At 44.2% G+C, this 17,651-nt stretch overlaps 1 protein-coding gene across 1 annotated transcript in view; it reads right to left on the bottom strand.

Moving 5' to 3' along the window:
• LOC124036080 (phosphatidylinositol phosphatase PTPRQ-like) overlaps positions 1-17,651 on the bottom strand; it is a 46,553-nt gene that overhangs the window by 25,070 nt on the left and 3,832 nt on the right. The window contains exons 4-14 of the mRNA XM_046350224.1: positions 16,528-16,658; positions 14,310-14,439; positions 14,017-14,170; positions 13,774-13,880; positions 13,164-13,264; positions 7,286-7,451; positions 6,835-7,095; positions 6,493-6,653; positions 5,373-5,484; positions 4,609-4,717; positions 4,077-4,191 (exon numbers count right to left, since the gene is read on the bottom strand). Of these exons, the coding sequence (XP_046206180.1) occupies positions 4,077-4,191; positions 4,609-4,717; positions 5,373-5,484; positions 6,493-6,653; positions 6,835-7,095; positions 7,286-7,451; positions 13,164-13,264; positions 13,774-13,880; positions 14,017-14,170; positions 14,310-14,439; positions 16,528-16,658 (1,547 nt within the window). The remainder of the gene's footprint in view (positions 1-4,076; positions 4,192-4,608; positions 4,718-5,372; positions 5,485-6,492; positions 6,654-6,834; positions 7,096-7,285; positions 7,452-13,163; positions 13,265-13,773; positions 13,881-14,016; positions 14,171-14,309; positions 14,440-16,527; positions 16,659-17,651) is intronic.

The raw sequence follows: 17,651 nt of genomic DNA on the forward strand, positions 1-17,651 counted from the left end.
TTTTTACGTTATAAATCATTTAATCACAATTAATTATTTAACCAGATCAAGAGAATAGTTTCCCCTCTGGAGGCATCTGCCCAGAACACACACACACACACACACACACACACACACACACACACACACACACACACACACACACACACACACACACACACACACACACACACACACACACACACACACACACACACACACACACACACACACACACACACACACACACACACACACACACACACACACACACACACACACACACACACACACACGCATGGATGCACACAAAGAAAAGACAGATATGGTTAAAACACACATTCTACCATATGCTTACGTTACATTTCTATTGAATGATGTAAGTGTAATTGATGGGAGAGGCTATATGGACACGCCTGGTGCCCAAATTGATGACGTGAAGGACGAATTGGGAAAAGTGGAATCGGTCAGAACGACCAGGAGCGATATGTTGAAAAAGAAGTGCAAAAGGAGAAAAAGCTCTGTGGCTCTACAAGATATCGACATATGAAGTGGAAAGCTGATTTTCAGAGTAGGGCACCGGTTAAAGGTGTCATCGCTGGTGTCTCGTTGGATATAAAGGTTGTGTGGTTTATGGATAACATGCCAGGAGTGGTAGACGCATGTAGCTTGACTTGAATGATAGGCGTAAAGAAGGAGCAAAGTCTATCAGTTTTACTTTCGTTTGATGAAGTGATTCTCCCGACTTTTGTAAAACTTGGGATATGCGGTGAGACGTATGTACAGAAGCCGCTGCAGTGTTACAGCTTGTTTCTGTAATTGTGATGGGAATCACGTTCCAGTTCCCAGAGTGCCCTGTAAAAACGAAGGAGGTCGCAGTAGCTAGGATCAGGGCTATCCAGCAGGACTCCTATGTGCAGGCAGTGAAAATAGCTGAAGGAGTGAGTAGTAGAGAGGAGATGGTAGGTGATGTCCCACAGTCTGCAGTGAATGCCATGCAGGAGAAGGATCCCGACACACGAACAGTGAAGAAGGTGGACTTTGTTGCGTTTATAGCACAAGTGACGAATTGCACTAGTCAAATGAATAAAACAATCTAAGAAGCTAGATATCATTATGAATGCGGCAAATAGATTTCTGGATATTCAGGACTTGACAGCCAAAATGTTACGGGGAGTACTGAATGGCGAGGTTCCCCCTTCCCAAGTTCCCGAATCTGTGTAGGGATCTGAAAATACATTAAAATCTGACTGAAGAAGTAAACATTTTTTTAAATTATATATTATTTTCTAAATTCAGGGTAGTACGGTGAATTTTGGTTAGTGTTTTTGGTAATTAGTATGTATTTGTTCATCCAAAACAGCTTTTTTTTGGGATATCATTTTTTTACTACCTCGTAAAGCAGGTGGCAGCAATAAACCTTATGAGAGTAGTCTGCTAATAAACATTGAAGAAGAAATTGATGACTTATGTCGCACAGATGAGTATTGATTGGAACACATCCTACAAAAAAGGTACTCTGAGTGCTGGGAACATGAACAAAATCTGAACACAAGTTTTGGGTGGATAGTGGATGGCAAGGCCAGAGAGATGGGGTGGTTTGGGAGGGAGTTTAGCCCCTCTGTGGTTCGTCCTCCATTTCCCACCATGGTTGCTCCCTCTGACAGTGATAGATCTAGGGTTGCTTGAGAGGGTAAGATATGTTGAGGAAGGAATAGATTCAGTTGTAAGTGAACACTTAAGAACGCAATACTATGCTTTCTTGAATATATTCACATATGGGTCTAAGGACCTAAAACAGGGAGGACAGGTGCAGCTTTTAGTGTTCCTGAGTTTAAGGTGACAGTGGGAAAAAGAGCAACAGATCATTTATATGTTTACACAACGGAGTTGCTGGTCATACTCTTGGCTGCAGTGGGTGGAGGAGGTGAGGCCAGACGGTAGTCATCTGCTCTCACTGCTGTACAGCACTGATAAGATTCAATTCATCTGTGTCTCGGCGCAGACAGGGTTGTAAATGAGGGTTTGCAGAGTTGTATAGGCTGAGACAGATGGGGGTATTTGTGATGATCCTCGGTACCAGCTCATGTGGGAGTAGAGGGGAATGAGGCAGGGAGGTTCTCAGGCCAAGAGAGATGGGAGAGAGATGGGAGGAAAAGGGATGACAGCTGTATAAGATCCAGGAAACGATGGGGGCAGGGAGGTGACAGCTGTATAAGATCCAGGAACGATGGGGGCAGGGAGGTTCTCAGGCCGAGAGAGATGGGAGGAAAAGGGATGACAGCTGTATAAGATCCAGGAAACGATGGGGGCAGGGAGGTTCTCAGGCTGAGAGAGATGGGAGGAAAAGGGATGACAGCTGTATAAGATCCAGGAAACGATGGGGGCAGGGAGGTTCTCAGGCTGAGAGAGATGGGAGGAAAAGGGATGACAGCTGTATAAGATCCAGGAAAAGATGGGGGCAGGGGGGGCGAGAGAGATGGGAGGAAAAGGGATGACAGCTGTAAGATCTGGGGGCAGGGAGGTTCTCAGGCTGAGAGAGATGGGAGGAAAAGGGATGACAGCTGTATAAGATCCAGGAAAAGATGGGGGCAGGGAGGTTCTCAGGCTGAGAGAGATGGGAGGAAAAGGGATGACAGCTGTATAAGATCCAGGAAAAGATGGGGGCAGGGAGGTTCTCAGGCTGAGAGAGATGGGAGGAAAGGGGATGACAGCTGTATAAGATCCAGGAAAAGATGGGGGCAGGGGGTTCTCAGGGAGAGTTCTGTATAAGATCATGGGGGCAGGGAGGTTCTCAGGCCGAGAGAGATGGGAGGAAAAGGGATGACAGCTGTATAAGATCCAGGAAAAGATGGGGGCAGGGAGGTTCTCAGTCCGAGAGAGATGGAAGGAAAGTGGAGTCACAAGGCTGAGACTGGGACACACAAGGCTCAATAGTACATTGAAATTGGTGGGGAACCATCCGACTGGGAGGAGTGATCAGGGCCGGTCCTTGCCATTCTGCTGCCCTTGGCGAGACCAAAAATTGCTGGCTATGATTGGTTCAGATTTTGTCTGGACCGGACTAAAAACCAATGTCCATGGATGTGGAAATCAAGGCCGGTCCGGACTGAGACAAAAACGATGTCCAAAAGGTACCGGCGTCAGGTCCATGCTTATTGAGGCGTAGCCTACAGTGGTGCCTGAAATGGAATTTTATGAATGAATGCACTGATCACGACAGTGGGGTGAAAACTGTACATTCCATATTGTCCATTTTACTTTGACCTGTCTTGTTTTTAGAATATGTTGTTTGTTAACATGAAAGCACATTTTTGAATTGATTGGGAGCCATTTAGGTTAGGCTATTTGTTCGGAGAAACCTGCATGATGTACAAAGTTTAATTTATGCTTGCTAGAAGGATGGCGCTAGTTAAAACGTGTAGTATTGGTCACCATCTGGAACGACAAGCCGGTGTGAATGACCAGTGCACTTGCTTAACCGGGCAGCTATCACATGTCACTGGCGCTTGCTAACGTGGCCAATTTGTTCCATCCTAATTAATAATATTTTGAGTAGGAAAGCAGCCTGGACGTGAAATAACTTGTAATATTGGTATATATCTGGATGTCCCCGTAATACAGTATACTGCTGAATTTGGGAGAGTTTGCGCTGCAAGCCTCCAACTCAACAACACGGGGTGTCTCGCTCCTGAGTCCTGATTTCCAAGCACTGCTCTCGTGCAGTAACTCAGAGGGAAGTAGCTAGATAGTGTAGCTAATATCAGATCAGGGTGACAGCTAAAGCACATTTATTGCTTTTGTAGTCTGATAAAAACGGAATATTTCTGAACACTCCAAGTCCCAACTTCGGCAGACACGTTTCAAATTATTGCTGAAGCATCTAGCCACCAATGTAAACTACTTGGCTCATTAGGTTGACTGACAGAATAGAATCCATTCGTCCCCACTCAACTCTCGCTGCGCGACATATGTCATACATTTTGGGCACCAGGCATGTCTGTATAGCCTCTCCAGTGCATGATTACCTTCTAGATGTGTGTGTGAAAGAGAGCAGAGAGACGTTACTTACAGTATGTTTACTGTATGAGTGTTACCTTGATGTTATAGGTAGACCCTGGTAAGAAGAGGTTGAGAAGGGTCTCAGGGATGTCCAGGTGTTTGGTCACCTCTTTGAAGGTGGGGTCTGGATATGGACACACCTCTTTGTACCTATTAAATTAAATAGAAACAACTTTATTTAAAACACCAGATGATATACAAACAACTTTATTTCAACTTTATTTAGAAGTAAATAGTGGTGGAATATCATTTACATTTACATTTAAGTCATTTAGCAGACGCTCTTATCCAGAGCGACTTACAAATTGGTGCATTCACCTTATGACATCCAGTAGAACAGTCACTTTACAATAGTGCATCTAAATCATATCAATATCAACACCCTATCCCCCCCTTATAGTGTTATTCCCCTTATAGTGTTATTCCCCTTATAGTGTTATTCCCCTTATAGTGTTTTTCCCATTATAGTGTTATTCCCATTATAGTGTTATTCCCCTAATAGTGTTATTCCCCTAATAGTGTTCCAGGAGAAGGCTTCATCTGGGTCTACATCATATGGCTCCTTACCTGATGACATAACCATCGACGCGGGAGTCAGAGGGCATGGTCCAAGACAGAAGGATCCCATTGGAGCCCACCCTCTCCCCCTCTAGATTGGTGGGAGGGGATGTTGGGGCTGGGAGAGAAGGAGGGAGAGGAAATGAGAAGAGACGAGACGAGACGAGAACTGTTAAGGCCATATTCCCCAAAATCTCCTAAAAATCTGATATATGTGAAAGAATCCAATCCATACTTATCAGTACATACTGCCATACATACTGCCATACATACTGCCATACATACTGCCATACATACTGCCATACATACTGCCATACATACTGCCAAAACTAGGAAGTCCTGTCAACAAATTGGGAGGATGGTGAGAGACATTGTGAAAGATACTGTTGTTGTTTGCTATTGGGTCAACCAGCTGGGTATTTGTATGTGTGTGTGTGTGTGTGGGGGGGGGGGTGAATAGATGCTCAGAGCTATGGCATTTCACTGACATTCACTACAGCATCATTCATTCTACTTAGCAAGGCTAGTGTTACCACACAGACACACACACACACAAACATGCACACACCTCCTACAAACACACACACACACACCTACACACCGCACGCACATAAACCTACACACACCTACAAACACACACACACACACCTACACACCGAAGGCACACACACACAGGGTGGGAGATAATAAACATTATCAGCCATTATCAGCAGAGGGCAGCAGCAGAACAGACCCTCAGAGCAGACCACTATCATTTCAGCTGTAAAACTCACCGGTCTTGTTGGTGTTGATTATACGGCTGACCGGTGGGCTGAGGTTGGAGGAGGAGGCGGCGGTCACCATGACCGTAAACACTGTTCGAGGACTCAGACTGGATACATCAGCCTGAGGAGAGACTACATGATCAGAACATGACCACAACCACAACACAACTACAGTATGTGGTTGTAGATGTGTGTGTGGAGCAGTCTAACCTGTGAGTGTGTGTATCCCAGGTAGAAGGTGATGATCAGGAGAAGAGTGATGGCCATGCTGGAGCTAGCCCAGTTATCCCAGTTAGCTGTTAGCTCAGTTACCAGTTAGCCTAGTTACCAGTTAGCTGTTAGCCCAGTAAGCCCAATTAGCTGTTAGCTCAGTTAGCTGTTTGCTGGTCAGAGGCAGCAGGTTAGAGAGAAAAAGGCAATGTCAGCTCAATGTTAGAGGGCTTAGCCCCATTGTTCAATTGCAATTTAGCTACAGCAGGTCACAGTGTTACAGCAGTTTAGATCTTTGCGCCGTTGTCCAGGCCTAATGTAGTAACCCAGTCCACAGTTAGCAACAGTTAGCCACGGCTAGCAGGTTAGATTCGACGATATTCAGGGCAGTACATGCCACCATAATGTAGAAACAATTAGAGCAGGAAAGTTACAATAGTAGAAGTCCAGTCTTATGATAGCAACAGGTTAGCTACAGCAGTAGTAGTTGTAGTCCAGGTCTGGTAGTAACCCAGTCCACCGTTAGCAGTCATTCAGTGGTCAGCAGTTAGCCGGTTAGGTCAGAGAGAGGCAGGGCAGTGTGTACACCATAACTCCATGCAGGAGAGCAGCTTCACCAAATGAATGATTCAGAGTTGAGCTCAGGAGGTCTACCTAATAAATAATGAGCTCTATTACTCAACCTGTGTGTGTATGTGTATGTGTTTGTGTTAGGTTACGCTGGGGGTATCTGACACCTGGCTGCTGAGCAAGGTCAGGAAGGGGTGGGATCTGGGTGAGGGAGAGGTATGTGTTAGTATACGTGTGTGTGTGTGTGTCTCCATAACTCACTTGTGTTGATGTTTACAGAAGCAGATTAACTCCTGTCTCCACTTCTACTGATAACATCTACTGTGTAATAGCTTCTGTGTGTGTTTACCTGTACGAGTCTGTCGACTGTGCGGTAGACAGAGACAGTTCCTTGGTTGGGCAGCAGGCTGACGAGGTACTGGTCCACACACCCCTCTGACTGCTCCCAACGCATAGAGAAGTTCTGAGCAGACACACTAACCACATTTACACCACGCACACGGCCCGGCACTAAGGGATACAGAGAGAGAGAAAGATAAAAAGAGAGGGGGGGATAGATGGAGGGACACAGAGAGAGAGAGAAATATTTTATGCACGTGTATAACTTATTGAGAGAACCCTGCTTAAACCCATGCTTAAAATCAGGGAAGTTGTGGTCAGAGTAATGTAGTTTTGTGTTACAGTCAGGTACCTGTGGTAACAGTTAGGGAGGCCGCTGTCCCTGCCTCTCCTCGTCTAATGCGCTCCACGCTCATGTTGTACATACAGCCATCCCTCAACCCAGTTACTGTAGCAACCTGCCTCTCCTTGGAGACCTCTATCGTATGTGCTTGCGAGCCATTTCCAACAGTTACCCTGTGGAAGTCAAACTGGCCAATGGCAGCGTCCCACCTCACCACGGCACAGGAAGAGTTAACATAGAGCAGAAAGAGGGAACACACACCGGCCGGACCTGCATCAGACAAACACGCACGTTAATATAACATCTGAATATGAGATTAGATGAGCTCTGTCTCAGTCTCTGACTCTCCACAGCTGAGGGTCAAAGGTTACTACTAGGAGCTCTGATATGGCCCTGATATGGCTTGCCACATTAAGTGTTGCCACAAAGAGGTTGATTTGTGTGTGTGTATGTGTCTTACGTGTGGAGAACTGTGTAGTGACAGGCTGGCTGAAGTCTGATACCAGCAGGCTCAGGACGGTGATGTCATAATCTGATCCAGGGGTCAAACCTCCTACCTGGAGACTGTTGCTATGAACCCCCATCTCACGACATGATGACTTATCCCCAGAGAGACACAACAGGAGCTAAGGAGAACACACAGACACAAACACATATACACACACAATCGGACAAAATATTTGGTGACAAAATCAAATGTTGGTGTTTGTTGGAAAGTTGTGTTTGGGCAGTGATAAACCACAAATCAACGACACAGAGCAAACAGCGTGTCTGTTTTATTTGGACGGAATTTATTTTCTATAGTATACAGTAATTCAGGGGTTCTCAAAGTGAGGTATGCAGGGGTTTGCGACCAGAATTTTTTTTTTTATATACAGTCAAAAGTTTGGACACACTTACTCATTCAAAGGTTTTTCTTTATTTTTACTATTGTTTACATTGTTGAATAATGGTGAAGATATAAAAACTATGAATTAACACATATTGAATCATGAAGTAACCAAAAAAAGTGTTAAAAAATCTAAATATATTTATATTTGAGATTCTTCAAAGTAGCCACCCTTTGCTAAGATGACAGCTTGGCACACTCTTGGCATTCTCTAAACCAGCTTAACCTGGAATGCTTTTCCAGCAGTCTTGAAGGAGTTCCCACACATGCTGAGCACTTGTTGACTGCTTTTCCTTCACTCTGCAGTCAACTCATCCCAAACCATCTCAATTGGGTTGAGGTCGGGTGAATGTGGAGGCCAGGTCATCTGATGCAGCACTCCATCACTCTCCTTCTTGGTTAGATAGCCTTTACACAGCCTGGAGGAGTGTTGGGTCATTGTCCTGTTAAAAAACAAATGATAGTCACACTAAGTGCAAACGAGATGGAATTGCGTATCGCTGTAGAATGCTGTGGTAGCCATGCTGGTTAAGTGTGCCTTGAATTCTAAATAAATCACAACAGTGTCACCAGCAAAGCACCCCAACACCATCACACCTCCTCCTCCATGCTTAACGGCGCCACACATGCAGAGATCATCCGTTCACCTACTCTGCATCTCACAAAGACACAGCGTTTGGAACCAAAAATCTAAAATTTGGACTCATCAGCCCAAAGGACAGATTTCCACCGTTCTAACGTCCTAGTGGTTAGAGCGTTCGGCCAGTAACTGGAAGGTTGCTGGATCGAATCCCCGCGCTGACAAGGTAAAAATCTGTAGTTCTGCCCCTGAGCAAGGCACTTAATCCACTGTTCCCTAGCTCCAAAGACGTGGATGTCAATTTAAGCTGCCCCCCACACCTCGCTGATTCAGAGGGGTTGGGTTAAATGCGGAAGACACATTTCAGTTGAATGGATTCAGTTGTACAACTGAGTAGGTATCCCCCTTTCCCTTTGCTCGTGTTTCTTGGCCAAAGCAAGTCTCTTCTTACTATTGGAAGGCCTGATTCACGCATTCTCTTCTGAACAGTTGATGTTGAGATGTGTCTGTTACTTGAACTCCATGAAGCATTTATTTGGGTTGCAATTTCTGAGGTGCAGTTAACTCTAGTGAACTTATCTTCTGCAGCAGAGGTAACTCTGTGTCTTCTTTACATGTGGCAGTACTCATGTGAGCCAGTTTCATCATAGCACTTGAAGAAACTTTGAAAGTTAATGACATTTTCCAGATTGAATGACCTTTATGTCTTAAAGTGATGATGGCCTGTCGTTTCTCTTTGCTTATTTGAGCTGTTCTTGCCATAATATGGACTTGGTCGTTTACCAAATAGGGCTATCTTCTGTATACCATCCCTACCATGTCACAACACAACTTATTGTCTCAAACGCATTAAGATGGAATTAGAAATTCCACAAATTAACTTTTAACAAGGCCCACCTCTTAACTGAAATGCATTCCAGGTGACTACCTCATGAAGCTGGTTGAGAGAATGTCAAGAGTGTGCAAAGCTGTCATCAAGGCAAAGGGACGCTACTTTGAAGAATCTCAAATATAAAATACATTTAGATTTTTAAACACTTTTTTTGGTTACTACATGATTCCATATGTGTTATTTCATAGTTTTGATGTCTTCACTATTATTCTACAATGTAGAAAGTAGTAAAAATACAGAAAAACCCTGGAATGAGTAGGGTGTCCAAACTTTGGACAGGTGCTGTATATATTTGTAAACTAGGTGGTTCGAGACCTGAATGCTGATTGGCTGACAGCAGTGGTATATCAGACCGTATACCATGCGTATGACAAAATATTTATTTTTACTGCTGTAACCAGTTTATAATAGCAATAAGGCACCTTGGGGGTTTGTGATATACGGCGAATATACCATGGCTAAGGGCTGTATCCAGGCCCTCCGTGTTGCGTTGTGCGCAAGAACCACCCTTAGCCATGGTACAGTATAAATACAAAAAGGTGTATCTTAACGCTACAGCATACAATTACATTCTAGAAGATTCTGTGCTTCCAAATTTGTGGCAACAGTTCGGGGAAGAACCTTTCCTGTTTCAGCATAACAATGCCCCCGTGCACAAAACGAGGTCCATACAGAAACTGGCCTGACTGGCCTGCACAACCCCATCGAAAACCTTTGGGATGAAGGACTTTTGGTCATGCAGTGTATATTAGCCATATACCACACCTCCTCAAGCCTTATTGCTCTAATATATATATTCTGTAAAAATATATATACATTACATGGCCAAAAGTATATGGACAGCTGCTCGTCGAACTACTCATTCCAAAATCATGGGCAGTAATATGGAGTTGGTCCCCCATTTGCTGCTTGAACAGCCTCCACTCTTCTGGGAAGGATTTTCACTAGATGTGGGCACATTGCTGTGGGGATTTGCTTCCATTCAGCCACAAGAGCATTGGTGAGGTCGGGCACTGATGTTGGGCGATTAGGACTGGCTGATGTTGGAACAGCTCTTGCTGAGCCACTCAAGGACATTCAGAGACTTGTCCCGAAGCCACTCCTGCGTTGTCTTGGCTGTGTACTTAGGGTCATTGTCCTGTTGGAAGGTGAACCTTCACCCCAGCCTAAGGTCATGGAGCAGGTTTCATTAAGGATCTCTCTGTACTTTGCTCCATTCATCTTTCCCTCGATCCAAACTAGTCTCCCCACAGCATGATGCTGCCACCACCATGCTTCACCGTAGGGATTGTGCCAGGTTTCCTACAGACGGGACACTTCAGGCCAATGAGATCAACCTTGGTTTCGTCAGACTACAGAATCTTGTTTCTCATGGTCAGAGAGTCCTTTTGGTGCCCTTTGGCAAACTCCAAGCAGGCTGTCATGTGCCTTTTACTGAGGAGTGGCTTCCGTCTCAGCTATCTGGCAACCATAAAGGCCTGATTGGTGGAGTGCTGCACCAATCAATTGTCCTTCTGGAAGGTTCTCCCATCTCCACAGAGGAACTCTGGAGCTCTGTCAGAGTGACCATCGGTACTTGGTCACCTCCCTGACCAAGGCCCTTCTCAGTTTGGCCGAGTCTTGGTGGTTCCAAACTTCTTCCATTTAAGATTGACGGAGGCCACTGTGTTCTTGGACCTTCAATGCTGCAATACTTTTTTGTTACTCTTTCCCAGATTTGTGCCTTGACACAATCCTGTCTCGGAGCTCTACAGACAATTCCTTCGACCACATGGCTTAGTTTTTGCTCTGACATGCACTGTCAACTGTGGGATCTTATATAGACAGGTGTATGCCTTTCCAAATCATGTCGAATCATTTGACTTTACCACAGGTGGACTCCAATCAAGTTGTAGAAAAATCTCAAGGAGGATCACTGGATACCCAATTGTCATACTTGAGTGAAAGTATAGATACCTTAATAGAAAGTTACTCAAGTAAAAGTAAAAGTCACCCAGTAAAATACTACTTGAATAAAAGTCTAAAAGTATTTGGTTCTAAATATACTTAAGTATCAAACATAAAAGTAAAAGTATAACTCATTTAAAATTCCTTCTATTAAGCAAAGCAGCAGCACCATTTTCTTGTTTTATGGATAGCCAGAGGCACACTCCAAATCACACATAATTTACATGGATATGTATATCTCTGCCGGCCAAACCCTCCCTAACCCGGACGACGCTGGGCCTATTGTGCGCCGCCCCATTGGCCTCCCAGTCACGGCCGGCTGCGACAGAGCCTGGACTCAAACCCAGACTCTCTAATGGCTCAGCCAGCACTGCGATGCAGTGCCTTAGACCACTGCGCCACTCGGGGGGCTCAACTTATTTTTTAATACATAAATGCACTGTAATTTAAGCTTTAACCCTCCTATTATGTTGCGGGTTAATTTGACCCATTCCCACTTTGAGTTGTCTAAAATACGAGTTAAACTCTCCATGGAATTAAAGGACTTTTCCTAATTTAGGGTCCGGAACCTAACTTCAAAATGTGGACATGCTGATGTGTTGTGGAATCTCTGTGTAGATTTTGTATACAAACATGATGTTGTGGGTCATTTTGACCCGGAGGCTTTCATGTGTATAAATTTTTCCACAGGTCCAAAATAAACAAGTGTCTTTGATGTGTTTTGTTTTGACTGGTTCTGGTTGCATTTTTATAATTATGTTTGGGTGTAAATGACTTTCCCAAACTTCTCCTTCTCAGTGTGAGAGCAGCAGATCTCTGACACAGACTCAAAAATGAGCTCCAAACAGAAAGTGCCTGTTTTTGAGAAAGGAAATACGTTTAACAAAGAATTCTTAAATATAGAGTTTCTGAAATCAAATGTTCTTATATTTCTTCTTTCTGAATGGTCTGACAAAACAAAACAACGTTTTGGCAGTTTTTTCTTAATTCTTCGACTGTCTTGAGTGTGTTTAAACTGTAAGGGGTCAATCTGAACCATACCACTATTAACGTAAATATTTTTCAGCAAAGCACAAGGGTTGAATATCAAATTAGCAGTTGAAACAATAACAAAGCGATTTACCCGCTACTGTTTCTTTAAAAAGCGGAGGGATGTGGCTGGAGAAATGTCATCACTCTCAAACTCAGAGAGATATGGATGCAAGACTCACCATCCTTGATATCAAAATTATAGTTTTAACCAAGTTTTGAGGCTATACAGTGTTTGTTTAAATGTGCTTTGTTTACAAACATTGAAGTTAAACAAGCTTAGATTTGGGCACAATTCATGAGGCATTTATAAATTGTATTCTTCAAGAATCAATGGCTACATATCATAAAATTATAAGTACAAAAATGTATGTAGAAACTGCTGATTGCCCCTATAAAACAGCAAACTTTTCTTTCTGCCTCATGGAAACATTTGTGTAATGCAGGTTATTAGCTTTAAAGCTGCACCAACAAAAAAAATCTCTCTGTCCTATGACAAAATGAGAGGGTCCCTGATGAATTTGCTATCGCACTAAGTCACAAATGTCCAGCAGTAAGTCTGTGTGTTTGTGTGTGTGCGTGCATGCGTGCCTGTATAGTGCTTGGTCATTCTCCCTGGCGTTGGCTCTGGGGGGGTCATACATCTTTAAAGTGCAGGTAACCAGAGATGCACTGTGCTGACGACAGTCGCTAGGCAACCACCAGGTGAGTGTGTTCTCTGAAAGTCTGCAGGTGAGTTTTATTTGACCCCCCGTCCTGCTTCCTCTTATAAAGAACTAATTCTGTATGTGTGTGTGTGTGTGTGTGTGTATGTGTGTGCACGCATGTGTGTGTAACTGTGCGCAAAGGGATGAATATTTATGGGTAAACTGAGACAGCTGTTGCTAATAACAAATCATAGAGAAAAGAGGAGAAGAAAAGAAAAGAAGGAGCAGAGTAGATAAGAGGAGAGAGGCGAGGAGAAGAAAGAGGTTAAGGGAGAGGATAGGATGGTGTCCTACCTTGTACCCCTCCACGCCCCCTGCTGGGGCTCCCCAGCTCACAAACACTGATGAGGTCACATCCTCTTCGACCAGCAGCACTTCCTGTGGGGCTCCTGGGACTAGAGAGAAACACCAGGACATCTGTTGTCATATCATTCATTCAACATTCATTTCACTGCTCTCCACCATCGGAATTAATTGTTCTGGGTTTGCTGTGTGTGTGTGTGTGTGTGTGTGTGTGTGTGTGTGTGTGTGTGTGTGTGTGTGTGTGTGTGTGTGTGTGTGTGTGTGTGTGTGTGTGTGTGTGTGTGTGTGTGTGTGTGTGTGTGTGTGTGTGGGTGCGTGCGTGCGTGCGTGCGTGCGTGTGTGTGTGTGTGTGTAATAAGTAGTGTGTGTGATGTGTTGTGGAGCTGTGTGTACAGTGCAGGTGTGTGTGAATGTGTGTGTGTTTGGATGTATGTGTGTGTGAAAATACATTAATAAATTACATTTTTTCTTGACCTTGACATTAACCTGGAACATATGCTGGGGATAAACTCTGAACACCTCATTTCCTACTGGAACCTCCCAAGATAGGTCACTACTGCTGCCAGCCAAACATGTGTATGTGTGTGTGTCCATAACTCACTGGTGTTGAAGTCTACAGAAGCCGGTGTACTCCTCCTCTCTCCATTGCTGCTGATAACACATACTGTGTAATAGCTTCCTGGGGAAAGGTCCTCAAACCTGTAAGACCTACACACAAACATGCACAAACATGCGCGCACACACACACATGTGGGCACACACACACACAGCCAGTGTTACCCAACAACAAATGGAAGCTGGACCAGCCAATAAGGACACATTGTGCCAGGGGGGTAGGACTCACCATGGCTCCTGGGCTGAGAGTTTCAGCTGCTGATTGGAGGTTTGGTTTATGATTGACAGGATGAAGCCTTTGACAACATCCCTGGCCTGGGTCCAGCCAACTGTCACAGACGATGTGGTCCTACTGAGGACTGATACCATCACTGGACTGGGAGCTAACACACACACACAAATGCTGATTAATAAGAACCAGAGAGACCGGGTGTGTGTGTGTGTGTGTGTGTGTGTGTGTGTGTGTGTGTGTGTGTGTGTGTGTGTGTGTGTGTGTGTGTGTGTGTGTGTGTGTGTGTGTACCTGTAGTGATGCTGAGTGTGACAGGGGGGCTGTCTGTGAAGGACTCTTTCTCCGTCCTCAGAGAGAAGTGGTACAGCCTGCCTGGTAGCAACCCAGAGAACACTGCCCTCGGAACACACACCTTCTGGACCTAACACACATATACAGTTGTGGCCAAAGGTTTTGAGAATGACACAAATATTAATTTCCACAAAGTTTTCTGCTTCAGTGTCTTTAGATATTCTTGTCAGATGTTACTATGGAATACTGAAGTATAATTACAAGCATTTCATAAGTGTCAAAGGCTATTATTGACAATTACATGAAGTTGATGCAAAGAGTCAATATTTGCAGTTTTAACCCTTCTTTTTCAAGACCTCTGTAATCCCCCTGGCATGCTGTCAATTAACTTCTGGGCCACATCCTGACTGATGGCAGCCCATTCTTGCATAATCAATGCTTGGAGTTTATCAGAATTTGTGGGTTTTTGTTTGTCCACCCGTCTCTTGAGGATTGACCACAAGTTCTCAATGGGATTAGGGTCTGGGGAGTTTCCTGGCCATGGACCCAAAATATTGATGTTTTGTTCCCCGAGCAACTTAGTTATCACTTTGCCTTATGACAAGGTGCTCCATCATGCTGGAAAAGGCATTGGTCGTCACCAAACTGTTCCTGGATGGTTGGGAGAAGTTGCTCTCGCAGGATGTGATGGTACCATTCTTTATTCATGGCTGTGTTCTTGCGCAAAATTATGAGTGAGCCCACTCCCTTGGCTGAGAAGCAACCCCACACATGAATGGTCTCTGGATGCTTTATTGTTGGTATGACACAGGACTGATGATAGCGCTCACCTTATCTTCTCCGGAAAAGCCTTTTTCCGGATGCCCCAAACAATCGGAAAGAGATTCATCAGAGAAAATAACTTTACCCCAGTCCTCAGCAGTCCAATCCCTGTACCTTTTGCAGAATATCTGTCTGTCCCTGATGTTTTTCCCGGAGAGAAGTGGCTTCTTTGCTGCCCTTCTTTACACCAGGCCATCCTCCAAAAGTCTTCACCTCATTGTGCATGCAGATGCTCTCACACCTGCCCGCTGCCATTCCTGAGCAAGCGCTCTACTGGTGGTGCAGCTGAAACTTTAGGAGACAGTCCTGGCGCTTGCTGGACTTTCTTGGGCGCCCTGAAGCCTTCTTCACAACAATTGAACCGCTCTCCTTGAAGTTCTTGATGATCCGATAATTGGTTGATTTAGGTGCAATCTTACTGGCAGCAATATCCTTGCCTGTGAAGCCCTGTGTAAAGTAATGACGACGGCACGCGTTTCCTTGCAGGTAACCATGGTTGACAGACGAAGAACAATGATTCCAAGCACCACCCTCCTTTTGAAGCTTCCAGTCTGTTATTCAAACTCAATCAGCATGACAGAGTGATATCCAGCCTTGTCCTTATCAACACTCACACCTGTGCTAACGAGAGAATCCCTGACATGATGTCAGCTGGTCCTTTTGTGGCAGGGCTGAAATGCAGTGGAAATGTTTTGGGGGATTCAATTAATTTGCATGGCAAAGAGGGACTTTGCAATTCATCTGATCACTCTTCATAACATTCTGGATTATATTCAAATTGCCATCATACAAACTGAGGCAGCAGACTTTGTGAAAATTAATATTTGTGTCATTCCCAAAACATTTGGCCATGACTCTACTGTAAACCCATTCTATAGACACTCCACCACATAAACCCATTCTATAGACACTCCACCACATAAACCCATTCTATAGACACTTCACCACATAAACCCATTCTATAGACACTCCACCACATAAACCCATTCTATAGACACTCCACCACATAAACCCATTCTATAAACACTCCACCACATAAACCCATTCTATAGACACTCCACCACATAAACCCATTCTATAGACACTCCACCACAAAAACCCATTCTATAGACACTCCACCACATAAACCCATTCTATAGATACTCCACCACATAAACCCATTCTATAGACACTCCACCACATAAACCCATTCTATAGACACTCCACCACGTAAACCCATTCTATAGACACTCCACCACATAAACCCATTCTATAAACCTATAAACACTCCACCACATAAACCCATTCTTTAGACACTCCACCACATAAACCCATTCTATAGACACTCCACCACATAAACCCATTCTATACTGTAGACACTTGACCACATACATGCACACACACCCTGCTGCCGTACCATGAGTGTGTGGTGACAGTTGAGACAGATGACTTCATAGTTGTGTCCGTGTCCAGAGGCTGGATCCCACAGCATCTCTACTGATGACTCTGTTACTGAGCCCTCTCTCACAGTACTGGGAGAGGCCAGGCCTACACATACAGTTGAAGTCGGAAGTTTACATACACTTAGGTTGGAGTCATTAAAACTCATTTTTCAACCACTCCACAAATCTCTTGTTAACAAACTATAGTTTTGGCAAGTCGGTTAGGACATCTACTTTGTGCATGACACAAGTCATTTTTTCCAACAATTGTTTACAGACAGATTATTTCATTTATAATTCACTGTATCACAATTCCAGTGGGTCAGACGTTTACATACACTAAGTTGACTGTGCCTTTAAACAGCTTGAAAAATTCCAGAAAATGATCTCATGATAGGCTAATTGACCTAGTTTCAGCCAATTGGAGGTGTACCTGTGGATGTAGTTCAAGGCCTACCTTCAAACTCAGTGCCTCTTTGCTTCATGGGAAAATCAAAAGAAATCAGCCAAGACCTCAGAAAAAGTCTGGTTCATCCTTGGGAGCAATTTCCAAACGCCTGAAGGTACCACATTCATTTGTACAAACAATAGTACGCAACTATAAACACCATGGGACCAAGCAGCTGTCATACCGCTCAGGAAAGAGACGCGTTCTTTCTCCTGGAGAGGAGTTCGAAAAGTGCAAATCAATCCCAGAACAACAGCAAAGGACCTTGTGAAGGTGCTGGAGGAAACAGGTACAAAAGTATCTACAGTGCCTTGCGAAAGTATTCGGCCCCCTTGAACTTTGCAACCTTTTGCCACATTTCAGGCTTCAAACATAAAGATACAAAACTGTATTTTTTTTTGTGAAGAATCAACAACAAGTGGGACACAATCATGAAGTGGAACGACATTTATTGGATATTTCAAACTTTTTTAACAAATCAAAAACTGATTAATTGGGCGTGCAAAATTATTCAGCCCCTTTACTTTCAGTGCAGCAAACTCTCTCCAGAAGTTCAGTGAGGATCTCTGAATGATCCAATGTTGACTTAAATGACTAAAGATGATAAATACAATCCACCTGTGTGTAATCAAGTCTCCGTATAAATGCACC

This window comes from Oncorhynchus gorbuscha, linkage group LG01 (genome assembly GCF_021184085.1).
Source record: "Oncorhynchus gorbuscha isolate QuinsamMale2020 ecotype Even-year linkage group LG01, OgorEven_v1.0, whole genome shotgun sequence".
Lineage (NCBI taxonomy): Eukaryota > Metazoa > Chordata > Actinopteri > Salmoniformes > Salmonidae > Oncorhynchus > Oncorhynchus gorbuscha.